Source organism: Onychomys torridus, chromosome 10 (assembly GCF_903995425.1).
Source record: "Onychomys torridus chromosome 10, mOncTor1.1, whole genome shotgun sequence".
Classification (NCBI taxonomy): Eukaryota; Metazoa; Chordata; class Mammalia; order Rodentia; family Cricetidae; genus Onychomys; species Onychomys torridus.
In genome coordinates this window covers 56,621,094-56,647,178 of record NC_050452.1, presented here as the reverse complement: position 1 = coordinate 56,647,178, position 26,085 = coordinate 56,621,094, and the positions used below count along the sequence as shown (strand labels likewise).

Here is a 26,085-nt window from a genome sequence, read left to right as displayed (position 1 = left end):
TTTCACTGTTACTGAAGAAAAAAAAAAAGTTCAGGTTAGATCATGTGTGTCTGACCAGGAGCGAAGCAATGAGAATCAGATCTATACGCCAGAATGCAGCATGCCTGAGGCCCCAGGTTCGATCCCCAGTACTGCAGACAAATCTAAATAGAAGGGAAACTGCATGTCTCCTGTCTTCCATTACAGATCTTTTCACATAGCTCCAGCCCCTACCCCAGTCACCACCAAAGCCACAATAAGACTCCAAGCCACAACATAGTCAAAAAGTTCAAAACAAAACAAAAGAAAACAGAATCACTGAATCTCTTTTTAGGGGTAGGGAAGATACTCTTCAGATAAGTGGATGGTCCAAATGCTGCAAACTTTCATGAAATATAAATCATGTGGACTTCAATGATAAAGTACTTGATAAGCAGGCAATAAAGTAGTTCTTGGAAACCGGGAAACGTAACGGCCACTTCATTAAGGGCAGATTAGGAAGAAGGGGAATTCTGATTTAGCGTTGGAACTCTGGAGTCCCAGCACTGCCTGTAGAGTCATGTGACCTGGGATGATCAGCTGGTCTTTCCTGACCTGGGATGATCAGCTGGTCTTTCCTGATCGCTGTTTGCCTCACCTGTGCTGGTGAGGCAAAGCCAGTGCCTGGAAGAGCAGAGGCATGGCAGACAGGCTTCCCTCCCAGTGCTGAGCCTGAGAATCCTTCAGTAGTGACTCCTTAGATTTGTTCAGAGAAAGCCAGGCTCACGTGGTAAACTCACGGGGTTGATTAGTGATGTCTGCCACAGGGTGAAGGGCCAGGAGCTGGGTCAGGGAGTGGCAGTGTTCATGTGGTTATCGAATCCCGGTGAGATGGCGCCACATCTCAACCCTCCTGGAATGTTCCCTCATGTCTCTTCATTTCTTAACATGGAATACATCTTACATGTTGAAAGTAGAGCTGTTTGCTGTGTCAAAGCTGTCCTTTTTATAATCAGCCTGTGTAGGAAACCTTTTCTAGCTTATTTCTACAGTAGAAAAGGTATTTTGATAGGAATTTTGAGAAATTATTGAATATTAAAAGGTGTCAGCTTGGGCATGCGTTTAAACCCAGCATTCGGGAGGCAGAGGCAGGCAGATCTCTGTGAGTTCAAGGCCAGCCTGGGCTACAGAGTGAGTTTCAGGACAGCCAGAGCTACATAGTGAGACCCTGTCTTGAAAAAAACAAAACAAAACAACCAAAAAAGAAAAAAAGGGCAACCAAATTCTTGAAACTCAGTGTGTAATAGAGACTTAGTAGGTATTAAATAAGAAGCAGGATGAGGCCTATGTGGGAGTTTTAAATCGGGGTTTGGAGACTGAGTGTGGTGATGGGAGCCGGTTGGTGGAGCTGAGGCGTGGTCTTGAGACCTTAGTGAAACTACACAGAACATAGTCCTTGGGGAGTTGTGCAAATGCTAGTGTGGCCTGGCACCCTGCCTGGAGCATAGGAGGTATGAATTAGTGCTCTAATACCTCAGTGTGCCACATCACTACTTTTAGTCCCGTGTAGCAGAAGACATTTGCGTATGGCTCAAATTAAAAGTTGGGAATTGCAGAGATTTTGTGCTTTCCCTCATTTCTATACAGTACTTCATCACATTAATCAGTTCTGTGGGAGAAATTTTCTGTTTGAAAATGCCTCTCATCATCATTGTGAGTGAGATGTCAGGGATAATGATGGGAACATGGTGGATCAGCTCTAGCACTAGCGATAGGCAATTTGCAAAATTGTGTTTGCTTTACAGCACTTCCACGGGAGGTTTATTTGTGTGGATGAAGCTATGAAATATGGATGTATGTTAGAGGTACATTAATTTACTCTAGCAGCATGCGTTTTACATACCATATGTTTATAGTTAATTAGCACAACAAACCCGCATTTAAAAATAATAATAATCTCAATTAGGTTATGCAAAATCGAGCAATCAGCCACCTTCCTGACACATGCATTCTCCAGCTCCTTGGGAAACCATAAAGAACCCCCTCCATCTGCTGTTGTACTGCACAGAACATCCCACTCAGTAGAAGTCTCCCCACACTATAACTCTCCAGCATTTGCAAGTTTTCACAAGAGTCTCTGGGGAGAATGGTTTTCCTTATGATTCTCCTAAGTTTGCATGCAAGATACCTTTTGTTGAGTTTAATAAAGTACCACATATATTCAGGCCCACAAAGGAGTGCTCTGGGGAAACATTATAAATTTAAATCCCTTTAAAAGAAACTACTGAAACTACTATTTTAGGTTGATGTTTTAAGTAAAATCTATCCTCGTGTCTTGCCTCTAATAGGTAACATATATTCATAGGATTTGGAAAGTTGGAGAGAAACGCAGAGGTAACCTGGGCTGACTTCCCAATGTAGTAATCCTCTCTGTAAACTCATGACAAGCACTCATCTCGCTTCACTCAATTGCTTTCGGGGCGCAGAGTCCTACAGCCTTACAAGGCAACTCAATTTATTTAATAGCTCTAATCGTTAGAGAATTTTCTCATATTGAGATAAAATATGCTCCCCATTAACTTCTAACCATTGCTCCTGGTTCTATTCTCTAAGGCAATAAAGGATAAGTCTAATTTCTATTCCATATGATACCCCTTCAGTTATGAACTAGCTGTCAGTTCTTCCCAGTCTTTTCTGAGCAAACACCCCCAATTTGTTAAACTATAAATCCTATTCATTGCTATTATTTTCAGTAGAAATGAGCCGGTTTTATCAGTGTCTTTCTTAAAATGTGGCTACTGAATGCAGGGCTGCAAATGGGATCTAACTCAGTCTTCGCTTATTGGGATGCTGCGCATATGCAGAGGCCTCCACGCAGGCTGCGTGGACCACAGCCCCGGCATAACTGAGGACGGCCCTGCTGGCAGCCAGTCGGAAGCCCTTGGGGCTTCCCACATGCTCCTTGCCTCCCCCCATCTCATCTTCTTAGCTTTTGCTCACTGCTGAAGCTTGTTAGTGAGCCTTAGGGAGTGCATTTCCTTGTAAATCTGGTAACACTGAGTTAAAGCAGCGCTGCAGAGAGGCAAGCAGTCTACCTTCTAAAGTCTACCCTTAACAGTTTGGTTGAAGTGTGGAGAATACGTGACCATTGAGTATTCTGCCCCAAATAGAACTTGTTTTGTCTTTTGCTAATTTTTTTTTAAAAGATTTATTTATTTTTATGTATATAAGTGCTCTATCTGCATGCAGGAGAGGGCATCAGATCCCATTACAGACAGTTGTGAGCTACCAATGTCATTGCTGGGAATTGAACTCAGGACCTCTGGAAAGGGCAACCAGTGCTCTTAACCGCTGAGGCATCTCTCCAACCTTTTTTTTTTTTTTTTTTCTTTCAAATATTTCAAAAAGCTTTATTTTCACTTGGTCCAAGACTTGGCTGGGGAGTGGGGAGAGCTATAGGGTGGTTACCAGCTGCCTGCTGGCTTGAAAGGTTCAGGTGGAGATCCTGAGTCTGGCTGGTGCTGAGCAGAGGAGAGAGCCCCCTTGGAAGGGGAGGCCTCCTAGTCATGCTTGAGAATGAGCTGCTCAAAGAAATACTTGCCCAGATGTGTCTGGGACATGCCAGTCTGTGCTGGCTGTGGCCCAACCAGGCTACAGAGGTTGGTCAGGTGGTCACCCATATTGATGAGCTTCACCTCCTCATCCAGGAAGTGGTTTTCCTTTACAAGGTGAGGGTCTGTGTGGGCAGAAGCCAGGAAATGAAGACTCAAGGGGGCTGGGTACAGGTTCTTCTCCAGGCCCAGGCAGTTTCCCTGGCCTCCTGGGTTTTACCCCACTCGTCTTGAGATGGCTTCTGCACAGCCTGGAGAAGTGCACCTCCGTAATTGTTCTGCAACTTGAGGAGGTGCCCTCATGCTTCTCCTTGGCCAGTTTGTGGAAGAAGTGGCCTACACCCTCCAGAGCCATGTCATCCTGATCAAAATAGCTTTGGCTCAGAGAGAGGTAGGTGTAGGAGGCCCATAGGTACAAGTTGATCAGGCAGTTTACGGCAGCTAAGAAAGAGGGAGTCCCCAGCTCTGTTCCATCCAAACACTGTTGAAGCAAGGCACAGATCTATGGGACCTCCAAGGCTGTGCGCTAAATGGAACTTTACATGTAATTTTTAAAAATGTATTCTTTTGAGACTCTTATATGATGTATTCAGGTCATAACCACTCCTGCACTTTCCCTCTCTAGCTTCCCCTGAATCCCCTGAAGTGGGACATGTACATCAACATCCTTAACCAGTGCGCAGGAAACATCATGGAAGCAAGAGTGAAAAGAATGTAGGAGTCTGGGCATGGGGAGGAGTGCTGTGAAGTGCTGTTTGTCTGGACATGACATGCCCTAAGCATTCACGAGCCCACAGCAGTTGGGATTAGCTGTACCAGCTCTGTCAGCATCCTGCCATGGATGGGAGGGTGGCTTGTGAGGAGTATCCCTAGCTAGGAGCTGTTGATAACCAATGGCTGCTGGAAGACAGGGAGTCGTTTTTCTTGTAGGGTGTAGTTGCAGCTAGGTTGTCCATGCTGAATGATGACCTCACACCTACGCACATGCAGGTTATTCTGATTGGACACGGAGGATCATGTGTGTGTGTGAGTGTGTGTGTGTGTGTGTGTGTGTGTGTGTGTGTGTGTGTGTGTGTGTTTAAGAGGAGGAAGCATTGGGGTAGGGTCAGAGGGAATGGAAAGGGAGTTTCTCTTTGGGTAGGATATGATCAAGATACATTGTATACATGTATGAATAATCTAAGAATACATTTTAAAAATTATTTAAAAAAAACTCCTGTCTCCCTGTCATGATTTCCTTCCATGTTTGTGCTTTGCTTGTTAAAAGTTAGCTTGCAGGCCTGGTCTGTTCCAGCTTCCTACGTGTATCCTTGTTTCTAATCAAAACAGTTCATTACACCTCATGTGGCAGTTGGGATCCATCTGTCCTTGGGGATGACCTAAAGCAGTGCTCCTCAAACTTGAGTGTGTGCGGAAGGCTTACTAAAACAAACTGCTGGACCCCACTCCCAAAGTTCCTGGTACAGTAGGTGCTAGACTGAGTAAACATTTGCATTTGTAACAGGACCTGGGTAATGTTGGTGTTGCGCAAACACTGAGTAGTACTGAGCTGAAGGAAAACAGATTGCATAGCCAAGTGGACTCACAACAGATCAAAAGTCAAACTGAGAATGTGTGTGAGTAGCAGGCTGAAGGAGGCCAGGGAATTTAGACCTGAGTAAACAATGTTTGTTGGCCTCTCTGTCAGGATACTCAGCTGAAATGACAAGTTCTGATGTTGGGGGGAGGTCAGTGTTTGTGGGACATGGAAGCACAGGTGGATTCGCTTCTCTCTTCATCGACATCTTCCGCCTTAGGCCAGACTCTGGACTAAGTGTTGACCCTCACAGCAACTCTTCAGGTCAGGATCTGTGGCCTCCTTTTACAATTTGAAAACATCCACAAGGTTGTCTAAGATTGTCTAACAGGGAAGTGACGGCCGTTGTCTGACCCCTGACCTTTGTTCCATCGGAAAGTGAGAGGACAGATGGTGAGTGGAGGCCAGACTGAGCATGCACGTTGACTTGGTGAATGACAAACGCTTTCCCAAGGAAGTGGACCATCTCAGTGACACCAGCACACATCTTCAAAGACTTTGTTTTTAGCATCAGAAATAAAGCTCTTAATTACAAAACAGACTTTCTTAGGAAGCCTTTTAGATAAAGTTTGAATCATTCTCATGATCCACCAACATGAATGTGTCATAACCCCTTGTTGTGATGAGATGCCCTTGCTATGGAGGCCTCGAGGTTGGCTGTGAGTGATCTTGCTTTTAGGAGTTTCTTATTCACTGCTTGCTTCAGCCTGTATCTTAGCATCAGTTTGTTTGTTTATTGGTTGAAGGGGCTTAGAGAATGTTGACTCATTTGAGTGAATTTTCTTTTTACTTTCTAGGTAGATTATGATAATCACACACTTTACAAACATGGAAAGAGAGGTCGCAAACAGTCTCCTGTGCGGATTTTCACCAACATTCCCCCCAACAAAATCATCCTCCCTGCAGAAGAAGGGTACAGGTGAGACTTCTTTGAACTTCACAGGTCATCTGAAAATGCAGTTCTGTGTACTGGACAGTAAAATGCTTTCGGTATTGAATCAGGTGGCTCTTGTATTGCTCTTAGATTTGGTCCATAATTTCACATTGAATTGAATTCTGATTACCTCCAATTTTTGGAGCAAGTACCTTGTTCGCGTTTGTCTGTTCTGTGAATCTCAAATGAATACATGCAGCTCACTTCTCTGTTGCTCTCTTTAGATTTTGCTCCCTCTGTCAGAGATATGTTTCTCTTGAGAATCAGCACTGTATGCATTGTAATTCTTGCACATCCAAGGTATGGTTCTCTTATGTAATACACTTTTATTTAAATGTTGGTTATGTTAGTTGATAGTTTTATTTCTCTTAAAATGTTTTGTTGCCTGGCAGTGGTGGCACATGCCTTTGATCCCAGCACTTGGGAGGCAGAGCAGGTGTATCTCTGTGAGTTCCAGGACAGCAAAATTGTTACACAGAGAAACCCTGTCTGGAAAAACAACAACAACAACAACAAAAAAAAAACAAAAACAAAAAAAAGTTTTGTTAATACTTGAATTCATATGTATTACCACCTTCTATATTTTAATATAGTAGTACCTTATTTCTAGTTATAGATTTAATAAGCTTAAAAAATCTTGAGTGTGGAAGGTGCATATGTGTAGGTCAGAGGACTACTGTGCACACATGTGGAGGTCAGAGGACTACTTCCAGGATGGGAGTCTCTCCTTCCACCATGTGAGTTCTGTGAATCAATTCAAGTCATCAGGCTTGGTGATGAATGCCTTTACTACTGAGTCATCTCTCCAGCCCTAAAACAGGCTTTTTAAAGTACTTAATTTCTTTCATCATTGTAAATAGCTATTTCAATCATTTTCATATGGTACTTACCAAGAGTGTTTCAAATAAGGCACTAAGTGCTGAATTTATATGTCTGTTAAGGGTAAAATTATGATGTTTCAAATCAGGCATTGGACCATTAGATACCATTGCTGTTCTGATGAAGTAATGATTAGTAACATGTACTGTGCACTTTTTATGTGCTAGGCTTGTTCCTAAGAGCTTTGCATGGGCTAACACATTTAGTCTTCAAAATAGCCCCCGAGAGGTAGGGGTGGTCACTCTCTGCTCTACTACAGCTGCTGCAGAACAAGAGACCTGTCTCCTGTTTATGGGTTTAGCTCTTGTGTTTTTCTCAAGAGCCTTTGCTTTTGAAAGCGTTTTAGATTTGCTGCCCATGAAGCAGAAGGTACTGAGATTCGTGTATGCTTCCTACCCCCATTCCCGAGCACAGCCTTCTTTCATCAGGAGCTGGGCTGGAGTGTGTGTACCTTGGGTGACAGTGGTGAACCCTCTTACTCTTAACCCCCAAGTCCATGTTTTTCTTTGAGGTTCACTTTCGGTGCTGTGTGTTCCTTGAATGGGATGACTGTGTAATGACCTGCCTCTGCCACTGTAGGGTCATGAAGAGTGACCTCACTGTGTCCCCTGAACATCTACGCACTCCTGGTCACTCTTCCCTTCCCTAACCTCGGCCGACAGATCTTCCTGTCTCTATAGTACTACCTTTTCCAGAAGGTTATAGTATTGGAGTCACACAGCATGTGCACTGCTTTTCAGACTGGCTTCTCATTTGAAGTGGCCATTTAAAGCTCCTGTCTGTCTTTCCTAAAGCTCCTGTCTGTCTTTCCATGGCTAAATGGTTCGTTCTTGTTAATGACTTCCCGTTGTCTGGGAGTATCACAGTTTGTAACCATTCACCTACTGAAGGACACCTTGCTTGCCTCCAACTTTGAACAATAATGAAGATTTCTTTAGGGAGGTAGGATGACCTTTCAGCTACTTGTTCATTTTTACTAAGTCTAATCAGAAAGAACCTTTGGAGTTTAGATTTTCTAAACAGCACAAATTATTTTCCAAAGAAAAGTTTAGGTTCATATAACTATTTTCAACTAGTTTAGAAGTGGTCTGTCTTGTGATCAGGTTGTATAAAGTTTAAAATTGAGGGGAAAAACCTATTTAGAAATATGCACATGGGTGGTAAAAATGAACAAGAATAGGGAAACGTTGGTTACAAAAATCAGAATAGGTACTACCCAGGGGAAGGAGGCGTGCTGTGGTGAGAGGCCCCGCCAGGGTCCTAGGGCTCAAGAGGCCCCGTCCTTCACACGGTTGCTTTAATACTTGTAAAGTGTGTGTAGATGTGGAATGTTACTTTTCTAGGTATGTTTTACTTCACATTAAAAAAAAATTACTCAAGTAGTAACCTGTAATCTATCTCTCTAAATTACACGAAGCTCTCAAATATGAATTTCATTAGGGGCTATGTGGTAGAGAGAACATAAAATTATGGAATCATTAATTCTCTTGAAATTTTCATTTGCGCCCTTCTTTGTGAAGATTGGATGGCTTGAAGCAGAGTGGATTTTTCAAGATCATTTGGATAAATCTGGTTTCATAGTTAAGGAAATTGAGGCCCATCAAGGAGGCATTTGAGTTAAGTGGAGAAATGCATAAATTAAAATCAAAGTATTTAATTGTGAAGCCCAGGAAAGGGAGAGATAAGGAATGAATAATTTACACATATTTTAATAGGACATTTTAATTTTTAATTGTGGAACTTGGCTTTTCTAACAAATTGAACATTTTAAAATTTGTTTTTCTAGGATGGGAGGAAGTGGAGCCATTGCTTTCTCTGCCAAAAGTGTGTGAAGCCTTGTAAGTGTCTGAGATCCTGGGAAACCAGTTTTCAGTTCTGTTCCTATGAATAGGGTTTGTATTATGTTCGTAAAAGGAAAATAATGTAGAGACTGATAGTGACTTTTTTTTTTTTTTTTTTTTTTTTGAGACAGTTTCTCTGTGTAGCTTTGGTGCCTGTCCTGGATGTCGATCTGTAGACCAGGCTGGCCTCGAACTCACAGAAATCTGCCTGGCTCTGCCTCCCAAGTGCTGGGATTAAAGGCGTGCACCACCACCGCTGCCCGGCACGATACTGACTTTTATAATTACCTACACACATGTCTTCCACAGGGAGAACTGACTGCCTATGCCAGTGTGACATTTGGCTCCATTACTTCAGTTGGGCACTGTGCCTCTCAGCCAGCCTCTTGTGGCAGCGGCTGTCAGGTCATGAGGTGTTGGGCAAGGGTTGAATTTGTATGCATTATAACAGAAGCTACTGGTTTATGTGGGATTCAAAACACTTTGCCTTGATCTCGTTAGCCAAACTAAAACGAACTAAGCCCACCAGCCATTATTCATATCACCTTCCTCAGAAGTTAATGAAATGAAAAATCCTGTTAAATGAATGTCTTCTGAAACTTTGTTTTTCTTTTACAGCCTGGGTCCATTGTAGCACCTGTAACCGCTGTGCACTCCCAGACCATTCCTGTGCAGGCCCTCGAGATGGGTGCTTTGTATGTGGTGCACTGGATCACAAACGCAGCAACTGTCCCAACATTGGCACCTTTCAGAGAGCTAACAAGTTAGTTGAATTCTTTCACTTTCTAGAAAAAAGGAAGATTGCTGGTGTCAAGCTTTCTAGGGAGAATCTACGAAAGTGCAAAGCTTTCAGAGGACTCGGGAGTGCCAAAGCGGTCCTCTCACCATTATGTGTTAGTTACGTGGATTTGGGGGAGGGGGTACTGAGGCAGGTAAAGAACATGCTTCAAAGAGCTCAGGCTTGACGGGTTAGACATAAGATGCCAAAGCCCCAGGAGGAAGTGGCTAACTTCACAGCTCCTATGGTTCAGACGAAATTATAATTTTAGGGGAAAGTTCAGGAAGGAAACGATACTCAGGTCAGGCTGTATGGAAAGATCAGGGCCAGACACCTACCTGGTGGCAGGAGGGGATCGTGAAGGCATTTTGGATGCAATGGAGCATGCCATTCCACAGCAGAGAAGTGTGAATTCCAAAGCAGAAAAGGGCTGAATTTATTGTGTTATAACAGAAGTTACCAGTTTATGTGGGATTCAAACACTACAGCTTGATCTCTTTAGGCAAATTAAAATGAGCTAAGCAAACAACCTACATTATTTGATGTAAACATTATTTATGTTAGTACTAGTTAGTTCTGTAAATTCCATCAGCTCTTAAGAACATTTATTTACACATGCTTTTTACTTAAATATTTAAAATGTTACCTTTCCCCCATGATTGTTTTCACATCTCCCACTAACATTTGGCATTGATAACTCAGAATAAAATTATTCCAGTTGCATGCCTTTAATCCCAGCACTTAAGAGGCAGAGGTAGAGCAGGTAGATCTCTGTGAGTTTGAGGCCAGCCTGGTCTACAGAAAGAGTTCCAGGATAGCTAGAGCTGTTACACAGAGAAACCCTGTCTCCAGAAACAAAAACAAAACAAAACAAAAATTATTCCAATAATTCTAGCATGTCTAGAAAAACTACTGCTATATGTACCAGCTAAGTTAATACAGTTGAGTGTCTCCCCCGCCCCAAGACACAGTTTTATTTTAACTGTGTTTAGGTGGTTTGCCTGCATATATGTTGTATCACACAGATGCCTGGTGCCTGAGGAGGCCAGAGAGGGCATCAGATCCCCTGGAGCTAGAGATCCAGGCTGCTGTGTACTTCCATGTGGGTGCTGGGAACTGAACTGAGGTCCTTTGGAAGAGCAGCCTATGCTCTAAACTACTGGGCCATCTCTCTAGCCCCTAAATGCACCTGTTTTAAAGATTAAAATTGATGATAGGGATCATGTCTTCTTGTTTCAGTGATTTAAATTAGAAAACAAAAGAGAACCTTAGTGTCACACGCTACCTGCAGATGTCTAAATAGCTAAATTTAACATTACGTGAAAATTGAGATTATGGTAACAATTTTGCCCTATGATATTATTTTTGATAAAATAGGAAATTTGAAGTTTCAGTTACTATGATTAATTATAGTTATTTCTGTTTATTTATTTGTTTATAGCTAGAAGGACTTTTTTTCCATTCAGGTTCAGCCTATTGAACTATGCTTCCTACTTAGAATGTCTTTTTCATAGACTTACTTTGTAATTATTTCTACTGAGTATTCAAGGTAGAAGAATAATTTTTAAAAATTAATTAAATGGGGCGGAGAAATGGATCAGAGGTTAAGAGCACTGGCTGCTGTTCCAGTTCCCAGCAACCACATGGTGGCTCACAACCATCTGTAATGAGATCTGGTGCCCTCTTCTGGCCTGCAGGCAGACATGCTGTTTACATAATAAATAAATAAATCTTTTTAAAAAAATTAATTAAATGGAGGATTTTGTAATTTTTTTCCTCTTAGAAGCCTTCAATAATCAAATAAACCCATCTGTCTTCCTGTTGGTCTAGGATGGTTGCATCATTTACAGTGTAGTTTTGAGTACAATCAGGAGTTAACATGCTCAGCCTTTAATTCTGTGAATTAATGTATATGAAAACTGGTGTGCATTTTGATTTTGAGACAGTTTTGTTGTATGGTCCAGGCTGGCCTGAAACTTGAGTTCCCCAAGTGCTGGGCTTACAGGCCTGTGCCACCATACCCAGGTGACGTTTACTAATGGATGATAGGCTCTCTACTACTGTTGAGAAAAGCTAGTCTAGCCTGGCTGGTGTGGTGGTGCATACCTTGAATCCCAGCACTGGGGAAGCAGTGGCAGGCAGATCTCTGAATTCTAGATCAGCCAGGACTACATAGTAAGACCCTGCATGTTTTTTGTTTTTGTTTTTGTTTTTTGTTTTTTTAAAGTTTGTTTGTTGGAGTGTTTAGTAACATTGAAAGGGTAAATCCTTTGTGGTGCAATGTACCTGGTGATCCTTAGGTAGTATTGCTTTCTTCAGTCAGAGAACTCTCGTAGACTCTGTTACTACCTTCTCAAAACCTGCATAATGAAATTGACAAAGATACTTTTTGTTTTATATATATGAGTGCTTTGCCTGCGTATCTGTATGTGTACCACGTGCCTGCCTGGTATCTGCAGAGGCCAGAAGCTCTCCTGGAACTAGAGTCGCAGATGGCTATAGCTGCGGCTGGGTACTGAGAGCCAAACCTGGGTCCTCTGCAAAAGCATCAAATCCTCTGAACCACGGCACCACATCTCCAGCCCTGGCAAAATGCTCTTCCTTTATAAAAAGCAGTTGTTTTAATATACATTTGAGCATACCATGGCATGCAATGTCGTTCATTTTCCATTTGTCTTTTGTCTTTTCTTTCTCTATGGTTACATGTTCCTGTGGTGTGAACTGAAGTGGTGCTGGCTCCCTCTTGTGGTGAAAGCTGCTCTGTGGGTCAGAGGACAAATGCTAGGCCAGTCCAACTGAAGGCAGACTAAGTGATTAACTTCACGTAGCCACTTCACCTGTGTTCACTAGCTAGCTCTGGAAAGTTTTGTTTATTGACATTACAAGTGAATGCTCTTAAATTCTTTTCCTTCTGCTTATTCCCTGGTGAAATCTGGTTCATTTTTAATCCTGCTTATGAGTGGATGAACCAAAGAGAAATTTAAAATTTGAATAGAGACACATGGCTTCATTGCCTTTTCTATTAGAGATTACACTTGACTTCATTAAATTTGCTAAGTCCTTACTTATCAGGAAATTATCCTACTTTAAGGAACTGACTGGTTGAAAGAAGAAGTTTATATACCTTGCAAAGAAACAATAAAAAGTGAGGTTTGGGGTGGGCGCTGGTTGGGTGTTCTCAGCCCACCGCTCAAACTATAGAAGATGTATGTCAGGCACAGCTCTGCTCAGTGGCCAGGTGGCACTGCTCATAGCTGAGGTTTGTCAGGGATCCTTTGGGGTTGGCGGTGTACTGGTTGAGTTGTCACTGTCAGGTGAGTAGGAAAAGAGATTCTGGAGTCAGGCTGGCCTTGCCACTTTCTCCTCGGATGATTCTAGGACTTCAGAGCCTCAAGTTTTCCACCTAAAAAAAATTAGGGGAAAGGGAGAGTTCTACCTTGCTCAGTTTCCTAGTTCATCGAATTCCAAGACTATGTCCGCTCCTTTTGACATTCCCTGCACCTGATACACACTGTGCTGAGGGAACAAGAAGTGAGGACCGGGTTGGGGATTCAGCTCAGTGGTAGAGCGCTTGCCTAGCAACCGCAAGGCCCTGGGTTCGATCCTCAGCTCAAAAAAAAAAAAAAAAAAGAAAGAGAGAAAGAAAAAAGGAAAAAGAAAGAAGTGAGGACCAGGTTTGACCAATTCGGGCATAGTCTACTGTAGTTCATGAAGCCTTTCCCCCAGGTTTTGTTCTGGGGTGACCAAGAAAGGCCTAGCTTGTTATGGCTTGTGAGAGTCCTGGCTCCTGACTCTCAAAAACGGATGCTGCTAGGTAGTCAGGCCCTTCCCAGGTAATGCCCAGTGCTGTGAGTGCCAGCCCCGTCCTCGACAGGGAATGGTATGATTCTGCTAGCAAGGAGAAGTGGATTAACGGTCAGTAATTTTGCCATCACAGGCTGTCTGTATCTCGGTTCCAAGACCAGCAGAGCAGAGGATCTGTTCTGTCTGCCGGGGCGTGTTGTAGAGGGCCAGTTCCAGCTGGTCATGTAGAGGCTTGTTTTCCAGAAGCTTGGGACACAGAGGCTGGGCATCCTTTGAGATGCTTGCTGGTACTCTTACACCTGTGAGGGAAAGGAAGTTTAGCTTTGGAGCATGAGGAATGGGCCCTCTTTACCGTGGTCAGTTTTTCTTTTCCTGTTGTGCTGTTTCATTTTTCTGCCCCTGCTGACTGCCGCATGTATTAATCCCTTTCTTTAAAAAAAAAAAAAAAAATGTAATTCAGGGATTTGGAAATGGAAGTGCTGAGTCGAGCAATATAAATGTAGCAAAGAGACAAGCCCATTGGTGTGGCTGCTCACTTCTGTGGCATGGCTGTCCTGAATAGCTCGTTCTAAATCTGTAGTAACCATCTTTTAAAGAAATGTCTTCGGAAACATTTTGCTTGATCAGGCCTCGGTCTATTTCCTCGTCGTCATGGTTAGGACACCAAGGATTTATGCTTACTACACGGGAAATTCTTCCATGTCTTCTAGTTCCCTATTTGGTTAGCTAGTTAATTAAACTTCAGCATAATTACATAAGTCACTGTGCTCCTTCCATAAAATAATTTAGTACCTTGCTTTTCAGGGCTGTCAGAAGGCAGAAGCAAAGAAAAAGAAATAAGATAAAAACGGAGCCACTAAAGGACAATCCATGAATCACACATCTGCTCCAAGAAGAAAGACGAGAAAGGAAAAGCCCATCAATATCCTTGCTCTTAAATGTCCACTGACTTGAGAATAAGGGAGATTTATAGTCCAACCTTTGATGCCATTTTCTCCAAGTACCACACCGGACTTAAATCCAACTGCTTTCTGAGGTGTGCACCTTTCTGAGCTCCGTAATAGGCAGGTGGCATTTGCTGGCTTCGAGTCCCTTCAGCTGCCTCTGCAGACCTGGGAGCTTTCTGCCCTCAGCAGGTTCCCTGGCTCTGTCTGCCTGCTTTCTCCACTCTTTAAATCCCATCAGTCTTTGTTTTGGCTTCTTTTGTCTGAAAAATGGGCATACAGCATATATTTACATATAATACTAGATATTAATGCAAATGGAAATCTATAGTCAGACTTTTGTTTTAATTTATATATGAAACACTTTTGTTAACTGACCAAGCCATACATTAAGGCACGTCCAGCCCATGGTCCATGGGCCGCGTGTGCCCCAGAATAGCTATGAATGTCACCAACACAGACTCATAAACACATTTAAACATTATGAGACTGTGTGACTTTTTTCATAATTCAGTGACACAGTCCTTGAGTGGGAACTTTGTAGATCATGTTGTGTTGCAATGTCAAAAGGTTGGACGTGCCCAGACTCTTTCAACAAAAAGTATGGTACATAATTTATTGCAAGATTGGATCTGAAGATGATGGGATAAATTGTTATTAAAGCACTGTAAGCGTAAGAAGATTGTAATTGTGGTTTTATTATTAAATCTTTATTTTTTCAGTACTTTTCCCAGTTGTCTTTATTACTATTTACATTTACTGATTGGTATAGTGGATGTGTGCCCGTGTGGACCAGTGTATGCCTCAGCAGTCATGTGCAAGTCAGAGGATAACTGGTGAGAGTCTGTTCTGTCCACCGTGTGGGTTCTGGGGACTGACTGACGTCACCAGGCTTGGTGCCTCGTGCCGCTCACTGCTGCAGGTGTCTTCTGATGGTATGCAGCCACTCAGATGTTGGATGCATGTGTAGGGCTGGGATTGCCCTGCCATTTCAGTGTCCGAGCCTGTGCTAAGTTTACCTCTTTGCGAGAGGAGTTGGTACCCGAAGGCAGGATAGTGAGTAACCCCTCGCTCCTGGTTGAGGAACACTTCCTGTATGGTCTTGGTCAGACCCCTCTCTGTTCGCACTGGGAGCATCTCATTTATGTCAGCTTTGCTTTGTGACTGAACAAGACACATGTGCCCGCTCTCAGTTTTCTGCAGTCAGTGAACTGTGTGACCACAGAGCCAGATGGTCGTCTTTTGGCCCAGTTGCCTAGCACTGAAGAGAGTGGTTCCATCTCCTAAAACAAGCAGTTCATTGCTCCATGTCTCTGCCAGGTACCTGGCTTTATCTCTTTAAGACTGAATAGTTGTAAATGGCTTAATTTGCATAATGACTTTTCTCCTGATTCCAAACAGCTGCTCAGGAGTTCTTAGTGAAGCCTCTTGGCTTGGTGTTAGCTGGAGCCCTGTGGGCACTTACCTACTCCCCGTAAGCCAGGACTGTTGGATGTGTTCTGTGAGATGTTTAAGCATGGGGCAGATCAGAATGATAGTGGTAAACATCAGGTGACATGAAAAGACAAGTCGATGGTTCAGTGCTTGAAAGTGCTTGGGATGCAAGCCTGCTGATGCGACTTCCGTCCCTGGAAACCATGGAGAAAACTGGATGTATAACCCAGTACTCCTACAGCAATCTGGGAGGCAGAGCCAGACAAATGGCCAGAAGCTCTGGGGAGCTAGCCTGTGGTACCAGGGCAGTAGCAGAAATAAGAGAGACCCTGATTCAAAACACAGTGGAGGGCGAGTACTGACTTCCACACATAGCTGTGGCACACATTCCCCACATCCATGTGTACACATGTATGCATACACCACCAACAACAATAAAAAAGATTTTTGCGTGTGTTTGTTTTTGGACATTTTTTTTTTTCCCAGAGCTGAGGACCGAACCCAGGGCCTTGCGCTTGCTAGGCAAGCGCTCTTCCACTGAGCTACATCCCCAACTGTGTTTGTTAGTTTTAAGGCTAGTTAAGCTCTGGGACTTAATAAGCTTCAAGAAACTCTTCTTTGATTCCTTGCGTTTTGTGTTCTCTTTTCTGTTTGGTTTCCTTTGGTAAAACCCAGGCTTGTGCACACTCGTGTGTGTGTGTGTGTGTGTGTGTGTGTGTGTGTGTGTGTGTGTGTGTACTCCACCCCGTCATTCGTTACACCCATGGCTGCGATAACAGGAGGTCACGGCTGAGACATGAACTGCAGGTCACTGACTTCACCTCTCAGTTTCCATTCCGGGAGGGACATGGCCAGATTTCACTGTGTCTACCACACCGTGGTCCAATCTATGGGATTCTCCCAAACTCAGATACCCGAGGGACTGTGATCACTGCAGAGTTGGGTCCTGATAGCCAGTGGTCATTTTTATTTCCACATTCCTCAATTTTAAGATAATGTCGGTTATAAATTCCATCATTCAGCTAGGTGCTGTGGAATATACCTGCAGTCTGGCTATTCTAGAGCATAAAGGAGGGAAGATTGCTGGTACCTATGTTTAGGCCTAGTCCACTCAATATGAAGAATTCAGCATTGATCTTATCATAGCTTTCCCTGGGGGAAAGGAACAGTGCTGCATGAATTACTCTGACTAGTTTTTAGATTTTCTGATTTTGGAAATATTGAAATGTAGAAAAATTACATCTTAGAATTAAGGAACCTGAGCCTTAGTAACAGTCAAGAGTAATGTACCTTTTAAAACTCTGTGGCATGGTGACACATGTCTGTAATCCCAGGTTAGAGAGGTTAAGATCAGAAGTTGAAGATCAACTTGGGCAACCTAGCCAGCCTCTGCCTCAGGATAAAAGCAATAAAATAAGGGGCAGGGATCTGGCTTAGTAAGTGGTAGAACACTCGTCTGGTATGAGTAATGCCTGGGCTTAACTCCCAGAACTGCAAAAATAAAAATAGGCTTGACAAGGTTACTTTCAGGGCTCAAGTTTAGTACTTAAAAGCATTTGATGTTCATCCAGTCGACCTGAGTTCAGTTCCTAGCACCACATCAGGCAGTTCACAACTGCCTACAACGCCAGGTCCAGGGGGTACAACATTCTTTTCTGGCTCCTGCAAAGAGCCCTGTATGAGAGAGAGCACATGCACACATGCACACACACAGACACATAAAATTTAAAAAGATAGTTACTGTCTTAGAAAATTAAAAGTAAATGGTTTAGTGAATCTGTTCTTACATTGAGTGAATATTAATTTCAGGAACATAACTGGTGTTCTCAGAATAAACTAATCATTTGTGACCCTGGGAAGTAGGATGTGAATTGAGAATGGGGTCAGTTGTTCTTACTAGAAATTGGAGTATCTGAATTAAAGCACATGCTTTAGAGAGCAGTAGAAGATCTCTAATTCCAAAGGGGGGGATTTTAAAGGAATAACAACCTAATTTGCTTTCGATTGCTGTGATGAAGACCATGACCAAAAACAACTTGTGGAGCAAAGGGCTTGTATGTCCCAGGTCACAGTTCATTGATGATCACATTAGGGCAGAAACTCAAGCAGTAACTTGAAGACAGGGACTGAAGCAGAGGCCATGGAGGAACACTGCTTACTGGCTTGCTCTCTGTGGCTAGCTAGCTCAGTTTGCTTTCTTAGAAAACCCAGGATCGCCTGCCCAGAAGTGGCTCTGCCCACCATAGGTTGGGCTCTCCCACGTTAATCCTTAACCAAGAAAATGCTCCACAGACTTCCATACAAGCCAGTCTTATGGAGGCATTCTCTCCACTGGGGTTAACCTCTTCCAAGGTGACCCTAGCTTGTGGCTAGTTGACAAAAAGATTAACCAGCACAATCATACAGGTAAATTTCATTCTTATATTACAAAATATGCTAGAGTACGTGAGATGGCTTAGTAGATAACGATGCTTGCTGCTAGTGTTGCACGAATCCTAATTGGTCTTCATAATAAAAACTCAGAGCCAGATATTGGGGTAAATGCTGAAAGATCAGTAAAGGAACCAGTCACTAGACAGGCTTCTTACTTCTACTGAATCCTCAGCCCGAAAGGAAGAGATCCTGTCTCCACCTGCCTTATATCCCTGTCTCCACCTCCCCAGTGCTGGAATTAAAGGTGTGTGCCACCACTGCCTGGCCTCTAGGGCTAACTAGTGACTGGCTCTGCGCTTTCATCTTCAGGCAAGCTTTATTTGCTAGAGTACAAACAAAATATTGGCACAGCCTAGTCTGAGTTTGATAGTTGGAGCCCAAATGGTGGAAGGAGGGAACCAACCCTTTCCAGTTGCTCTCTGACCTCCACACTCATATCCACAGTTATACTCCCACAAAAGAGTAAAGCTTAACAAAGAATTCTGATGCTTGTATTAATAGGAGTTATTGAAATCCAGAGTCACTTTATACTCCCTACCACCTTTCCTGCTTGAATTGTTTTAGGGGATTGTCAGGTTTGGCTCTAAGCCTGTTTTCTTTGGTGAAGTCTTCCTTGAGCCCCGGGCACTAAGCAATGCCTCCCTGAATCCCTCTGCATCCTGCACCACACCAGATGTGCTTAGACTTCACTTAGAATCTGTTTGCAGATGTTCTTTCTCTCTCTGGAAGATTTAGGCTTCCAACATCAGTGCCCATTTTGTCTGCTCTTTTGTCTCGTGTACCTTGTAGGTGCTCAGTAGAATTTGGGCAGGAGAACCCAGTTTTAGAGGCGTTGGGATGGCAGACATAAGTGAGATGGGCATGGGGTTTGCTTTTGTCTTCTTCAGAAGAGTGAAAAAGAGGAAAGGGACTCAGAAGGCGACTCTAGGAGGGATGTAGAGTCCACATGCGGGCTGTTTGTAGAGGCCTCATGGCCGCTGTGCTGTGGGAGAGGTGGGCACCGAGGCCTTGAACTTCATAAAAAAACGAACAGCTGTACTTTGGGACTAAAAGAGCAAACACAAAAACCTTTCATTGGTGCCTAGCCCCTTCAGTGTAATGTAGAAAAATCAAATATGAAAAACAGCCTAGGGGTAGGGATGTAGCTCAGTGGTAGAGTGCTTGCCTAGCAAGCGCAAGGCCCTGGGTTCGATCCTCAGCTCAAAAAAAAAAAAAAAAAAAAGAAAGAAAAGAAAAAAAGAAAAGAAAAGAAAAAGAAAAAGAAAACAGCCTACGAAGGGTCCTGATTTGCTGCCCTCTCCTTACCATGTTCTCTGTCCTCTCCTATGGAGCTAGAGAGCGGCAGCCTCTCTCTCTCTCTCTCTCTCTCTCTCTGAGTGTGTGAATATGCACTTTAAAAAAATCATTTTTAAGTATGTACTTCAGGGAATTTAATTCTTCCATGTGTTAGAATAGCTTGATGTACTTGCTTGCTCTGTGAGAACTAGAAACTGAAGGCAGAAGTCTCTTGCCTCCTTGAGTTTGACCAGAGATTCCAACCTGCATCACATAAACCTCCATTCACGAGAAGCTGGCATACAGAATAATAAGTTTTCCTGCTAGTCAGTACACATAAATACCAACTTAGTGAATGCAAATGCCATGTAATAGAACGCTTTCTGCCTCAGATCCTTAACCATGTTCCACAAGAGGCTAACACACTTGGAGCTGCATGGGTAAGGAACACTTCTGCCAAATGCAAAGGAAAAACCCAATTTCACTTATTTGATGTAATTTTAATTGGAGCATTAAGACTCGGGTTAAATTACGTGAAGGTTGGCTAAGAAGGTCATTGCAATAAAGTGTAGATAAGGTCATTGCTGTTTGATTTCAGGCATTTTCAGTATAAATGTTAACTCAGCAAGATTGAGGAAAATAGCACCAGAGTGATTGAGAAGATCTCAGAACTCTAGGAGGTGGCTTTTAGCCCCTTAGAAAGTTCCAGGACTCTTAGTTTTCACTTTCTTGTAATTCTGTAAACTAGCAGAGCTATAATGTTAGATGTGCATTCTGAGGAACTAAGCCTCTAGTTGGACATGGATTTGCATGCCGGCAATCCCAGGCACTCTGGGAAACCAAGGCTGGATTGGGAGTTCGAAGCCTGCCTGAGTAACATGATGAGATTCCCCCATTTGGAGGCAAAGAGAAATACCCTGCAGAGATGGACCTGTTTCTTTATCTGCAAATGGGGTTAATAAGGGTGCCCAAACATCCTACATGCTTATTGAGGGCAAAAGGAAACACTGCTGCCTAGTCACTTATCAGTAACTGCGTGCCCCAGGTGAAGACAGAAGTTAAAAGTATCTCTCAAACTACAATCCCAAGTAAGCCAGTTACAACTCCCTTAATATTTCAGTTAGATTCTCTTATAAGTAGAAATATGAAACATGCTAAAGCTACCCCGTACCTCAAAACATATTTGGAAATGTTTAGTGATATGTACCTTTTCAGAAATAGGAGAATCGATGTCTATAAAAATGGAATTCTTCAGGATGGCTTTACCGTATCTAAGAAAATGTCCTATGGTTGGACATTCGGTTTGCATTTTTTCACCATTTTAGCAACCCTCTGTTAACATTTTCTTATCAAGTCTGGAACTTCCTTAGGGTAAATAAAATGTGTCATTTTAATAATTATCACGTATTGTTCACTATGCAGTGTGCTGTTTATGTTTCATATGTAACAATAATCACATTGATAAGTGGGGTTTCCTATAAATGCAAATACTATGGTTCTGGAGCTCTTCCCAGAACGTCAAACTGGAATCACGTGAGTTAGCTCTGCATTTCTTTCCAAGAACAGCAAGTGAAGTAGTATGGGAGTCAGAGTTTAAAAAAAAAAAGCACTACAGATGATAAATGTAGACTCAGTCTGCTAAGAAGGGTGCTCTCCCGTCTCACAGAATGGACTTTATACTTAAAACTGTCCCTCAGAGCAGTTGTTATCAACATACTGACTATTGAGGTTGCCTGGGCAGTGTCTGTCCACATTCACTCACATGATGACTGCGTAGATAGCTGTAGAATAAATCCTGGTTCATCTTTTAAAAATTTATTTATTTATTTTATTTCATGTGCATTGATTGGTGTTTTGCCTGCATGTATGTTATGCAAGGGTGTCAGATCCCCTGGAACTGGAGTTGCAGACAGCCGTGAGCCGCCATGTGGTTGCTGAGAATTGAACCTGGGTCCTCTAGGAGAGCAGTCAGTGCTCTTAACCGCTGAGGCATATCTCCAGCCCCATACCCTGGTTCCTCTTAACTGTGGTGGATTTGCTACAAGTTGTGAAGTGCCCATGTAAATAGTGTGAGAAATCAAACTATTATTTGTCCTGTGTCATGGAGTGTGTAAGCGCTTTAACATTTGGCTGTAAATCGGAATCACTTAGTGCTTTTTTTTTTGTTTTTCGAGACAGGGTTTCTCTGTGTAGCTTTGCGCCTTTCCTGGAACTCACTTGGTAGCCCAGGCTGGCCTCGAACTCACAGAGGTCCGCCTGGTTCTGCCTCCCGAGTGCTGGAATTAAAGGCGTGTGCCACCACCGCCTGGCCACTTAGTGCTTTTTAAAAAATGGTTAACTCTCTTTTAATTTGCTAAAATGCTGCCCGATAGGGAAGGATTTTTCGTTTGTTTGTTTTGTTTTCCCTCTCCGATTCTGTTGTGCAGCCAGGGCTGAAAACTATCAAGAGGGTGTCAAAGGAGGTTCCAGGAGTATGTGGATCGGGAGTATTGATCAGAGCATAAACCTGTGACAATCCCTTCCTCCACAGCTGAGAATTTCTGAGCACACGGAAAAGATCAGGAAGGATTCCCATAGATCTGCTTGTACACACTGAGGGGTGCTCTCCGTGCTTGCTAGGTACTGGGTTAGCCGAAGCAGCGGACCCAGGAACCTCAGAGCGCGCTCCGCCCTAGCCACGCCCTAGCCGCGCCCTAGCCACGCTCCACGCACCTCTATCCCCGCCCATCCCTGCTCTATCCCCGCCCATCCCCGCTCTAGCCCCGCCCACCCCAGCTCTAGCCATGGCCAACTTGGTCTGTGGCACTCGCCCGCCCCGCCCATACAGCCCCGCCCTCCATCAAGCCCCGCCCAAGTCTGCAACATCCGCTCGCCCCGCCCCGCCGGCGCGCCGCCCCCAGCCACTCACTTCCTCTCGCGAGGACGTCCTGGCGTGGGCGCCGGAAGCTTCCTCTGAGCGCGGAGGGCGGAGGGAGAGGGCGGGGAAGGCCGCTGGCGAGGCGTAGGCCGAGTTGGTGACTGTGGCAGGTATCGCTGCAGGCAGGGCTCTGCGCCAAGACTAGTGGCCGGGTGCTCCGGCGGCCTTCACCTGAACGTTGTTGCAGGGCAGTCCCCATGTTGCGTTTTCCGACCTGTTTCCCATCCTTCCGGGTGGTGGGAGAGAAGCAGCTGCCCCAGGAGATTGTTTTCCTGGTCTGGTCACCCAAGCGGGACCTCATTGCTTTGGCCAACACTACAGGCGAGGTAAGTGAGCCGGCAAGGAGTCCGTCATGCCTCGAGCCTCAGTTTCCCCTTTTGCAGACATGGCGCATCAGCTGTCTACCCTGCCCCTACATCTCATCGTGGCAGTTAAGTGAAAGTGTGAAGGACCGTATCTGCCAAACGTGGTTTATATTTCCATTTCCTGTGTGGCAAGAACAAATGCCCTCAAAAGTTCTGCACACCCAGGTCTCCATGAATTGATTTGGCCAGGGATGCAACATCTGAGCAGACCCACAGACTCCGCCCAGAGTTGACGCAGATTAGCGGGAGAATGAAGAGGAGCTGTCGTCAAGTCCAACTGGAAATGTGTGTGTGAAGTTGCTACGGAGGAGGATGTTTGATGATTGAAATCCTTGTGTCCTGAGTTTTTACATCTTGGTTACATCTAGCTAACTATTTAAAAGAGTGTTAAGTTTAAAGGCTGATGCCTCACAAGATTCCCGACAGAATGGGTATGAACATTGTCAATTCGCATTTCTAACATTAGAAATGTGAACGTGCATTATCGAGTATAACCAAAGCACACCCAACTTTCTCTTGAGAATTACTGTTTATTTCCCTGACAGCCATCTTGAATGGAAACCTTCACCTACGCCTCTTTCCTTCTCACACCTTTTGTCAGTTTCCCTGACAGCAGCCAGGTAATTTGTGTGTGTGCAGCCAAGTATGGAAAACAAGATGTACAGGAAATCCTGGTATACAGGGAAACCTAGTGTACCAAATTGCATGATCACACTGTCTGCCATGACTCTGCCTCTAAGATCCATGGCTAGAAAGTGACATAGTTGAAAGCCTGGGCTAAGATTGTCATCATGTCTCAGCTCCCTTTTGATGCTCTTTGTGTTGTTTCTTTTGTTGTTGTCTTGGACAATCTTCTTGACCTTCTCTAAAAAGTAAGTCTTAAAGGGACTGGAGAAAAGCTCCTGGTGTTCTTGTAGATGACCTGGGTTCGGTTCATAGCACCCATATAGCTGCTTGCAACTCAGTAACTCCAGTTCCAGGGAGATCTGATGTTCTCCTCTCACCTCCTCAGGCACCGACTGCCCAAATGTGGTACAGATACATTCATATAGGTAAAATATTCATAAAAGTATTTTAAAAGATGATATGAAAATGAAAATGTTTAGGGTACAGGGCTAGGTTGGGCCTTCTCAGTTCACCCATTTCTTTGAAAATATCTTCTATTCATTCAGACACTGTTGTCTTTTGTTCTTTGGGTAGCTAAATACTCAAAAGTAGTAATTTAAAAAAATTGTTCTGTGGATCGAGGTTCATTTTATTCCTGAAAACGAGTTTGCAAGTGTCTGCTATTACATCTTTTTGTCTTAGGTTTTACTTCATCGACTTGCAAGTTTTCATCGAGTTTGGAGTTTTCCGCCAAATGAAAATACAGGAAAAGAAGTGACCTGTTTGGCCTGGAGACCAGATGGCAAACGTAATGATAATGCTATAAACGTATTTTTCATTTTCATAAAGTGTATCCTAGAAGGAAGCCTGATTTTTAGAAGAATAAATTTTTCTTGGTCTATTTTAGTTATGATTTTGTTTCTGTTATATAGTCTTATTGTATAGCCCTGACTGTCCTGGGACTAGAACTTACAGAGATCCACCTGCCTCAGCCTCTGAAGTGCTGGGATTAAAGATGGGTTAACGTACCTGACCTTTTATTAGAATTATAAGTACTAGTTTGAGATTTTTTTTTTTCTTTTTAGAATGTTTACATTTCTTTTCATGGAAGTCTGTTATTGGCTTTGTGACAGATAGACTCAAAGTCTAACACATTTATATTCTTGGCTTATGCTTGGTTCTCTGCTCTTCTGTCCTACATCATTTGATCCAAGTGCCACACACTAGCCCCTACAGCACCATCATAGCCTGTCTCCACCTGATTCATTTGTCACTCAATATGAGGCTCATAAATACTCTGGGTGCAAGCAGCTTGCCACACCCGAGGCCATCCACTGTGACTCTGATCATTCATTGTGTGTGTGTGTGTGTGTGTGTGTGTGTGTGTGTGTGTGTTTTACATTGAGAGTTGCTTGAGCTGTTGTTCACAGTGTCAGAACAGTGAAGTGCTGTGGGCTGCATCCTGAAGTTCATCAGGACGTCCAGCCTATGGTCTGTAGGCTACATAGGGTTGTGGATAACAATGAATGGAGCCCAACACAAAATTGTTACCATGCTCAAGACATTTTTCATAAATGGATTGCACAGTTCTCCAGTGTGAACTGTGTAGATGACAACATTGAGTTACCATGTCAAAAGGTTGAACAAGCCTGAAGGTACTTTTAAAAAAAGTAAATTGCCTTTGTAAAATGAATATGTCCTCTGGCTTATTTTTTTCTAGATTAATAGAAGTAAGTACTTAAAACTTCTTTAAAAGCATATCACCTAACCATAACTGTTTTGGTGAACCACTTTGGCAACACTCCTTGATAAAATATGTATGTGGAAATCTATTTGTGTGCTTTGATCAGAATTCACTTGATACATACTGTTTCAGTGGGTTTTGTTTAGGCTCAAAGGAAACAGATGTGCCATGTTAAATGACCGCACACTAACCCACTGTATAGTGTAATTTACATCTTTTGGCCATGATGCTTATCTTATTGCCAGTTTCCAGCATTTATAGGCAGTGGATAAGTATTCTGAACATGTGGGAGAACTTTGTCTGATTAACTCCTTAGATTAATTCCTAAATATAGAATTTCCAGGGGGCTGGAGAGATGACTCAGTGGTTAAGAGTACTGACTGCTTTTCCAGAGGTCCCTGGTTCAATTCCCAGCACCCACATGGCAGCTCACAACTGTATATAACTCTAGTTCCCTGGGAACCCAATACCCATGGGAAAATACCAATGCACATAAAATAAAAAAAAATTTAAAAAAAAATAGAAAGAATGTTCAGGAATGCTTTAAAAATACCATACTCATTCTCCACTCCTTTTCTTAGAAGATGAATAAAGTGTATCAAGCCAGAGGAATGTGGCTCTGTGTAGGTCACAGTGTTTGCCACCAGGCCTCAGAAGCTGAATTTGACCTCCAGTGCCCACATGGTGAGAGAAGAGAAATGACTCCCATAAGTTGTCCTTGATCTCCACACATGTGCACACATTTGTACCCATAAGCACTCACAAATAAGAAAATAAATGCAGTAAAGGAATTTGTCCCCCGTCCCCAAAATAGGGTCAAACTCAGAGCCTCCCACATGCTAGGCACTTTATTACTAGTCCGTAACTCTAACCCTGAAATTAGAGGTTTGCTTGTTTTTTTTAAGATACAGTTTCACCTTGTAGTCCAGGCTGGCCTTGAACTCACACCAATCTTCCTCCTACCCCAAGGTGTTAGGATTACAGAA

At 43.3% G+C, this 26,085-nt stretch overlaps 2 protein-coding genes across 2 annotated transcripts in view; both read left to right on the top strand.

Moving 5' to 3' along the window:
• The window catches only part of Zcchc4 (zinc finger CCHC-type containing 4), a 32,551-nt gene extending 17,502 nt beyond the window's left edge, over positions 1-15,049 (top strand). The window contains exons 4-11 of the mRNA XM_036200343.1: positions 3,584-3,686; positions 3,889-3,960; positions 4,195-4,272; positions 5,943-6,064; positions 6,304-6,379; positions 8,745-8,796; positions 9,418-9,562; positions 14,186-15,049. Of these exons, the coding sequence (XP_036056236.1) occupies positions 3,584-3,686; positions 3,889-3,960; positions 4,195-4,272; positions 5,943-6,064; positions 6,304-6,379; positions 8,745-8,796; positions 9,418-9,562; positions 14,186-14,255 (718 nt within the window). The 3' untranslated portion in view covers positions 14,256-15,049. The remainder of the gene's footprint in view (positions 1-3,583; positions 3,687-3,888; positions 3,961-4,194; positions 4,273-5,942; positions 6,065-6,303; positions 6,380-8,744; positions 8,797-9,417; positions 9,563-14,185) is intronic.
• Positions 15,050-22,388: 7,339 nt separating this feature from the next.
• The window catches only part of Anapc4 (anaphase promoting complex subunit 4), a 31,756-nt gene continuing 28,059 nt past the window's right edge, over positions 22,389-26,085 (top strand). The window contains exons 1-2 of the mRNA XM_036200750.1: positions 22,389-22,710; positions 24,058-24,163. Coding sequence (XP_036056643.1) covers positions 22,582-22,710; positions 24,058-24,163 — 235 coding nt within the window. The 5' untranslated portion in view covers positions 22,389-22,581. The remainder of the gene's footprint in view (positions 22,711-24,057; positions 24,164-26,085) is intronic.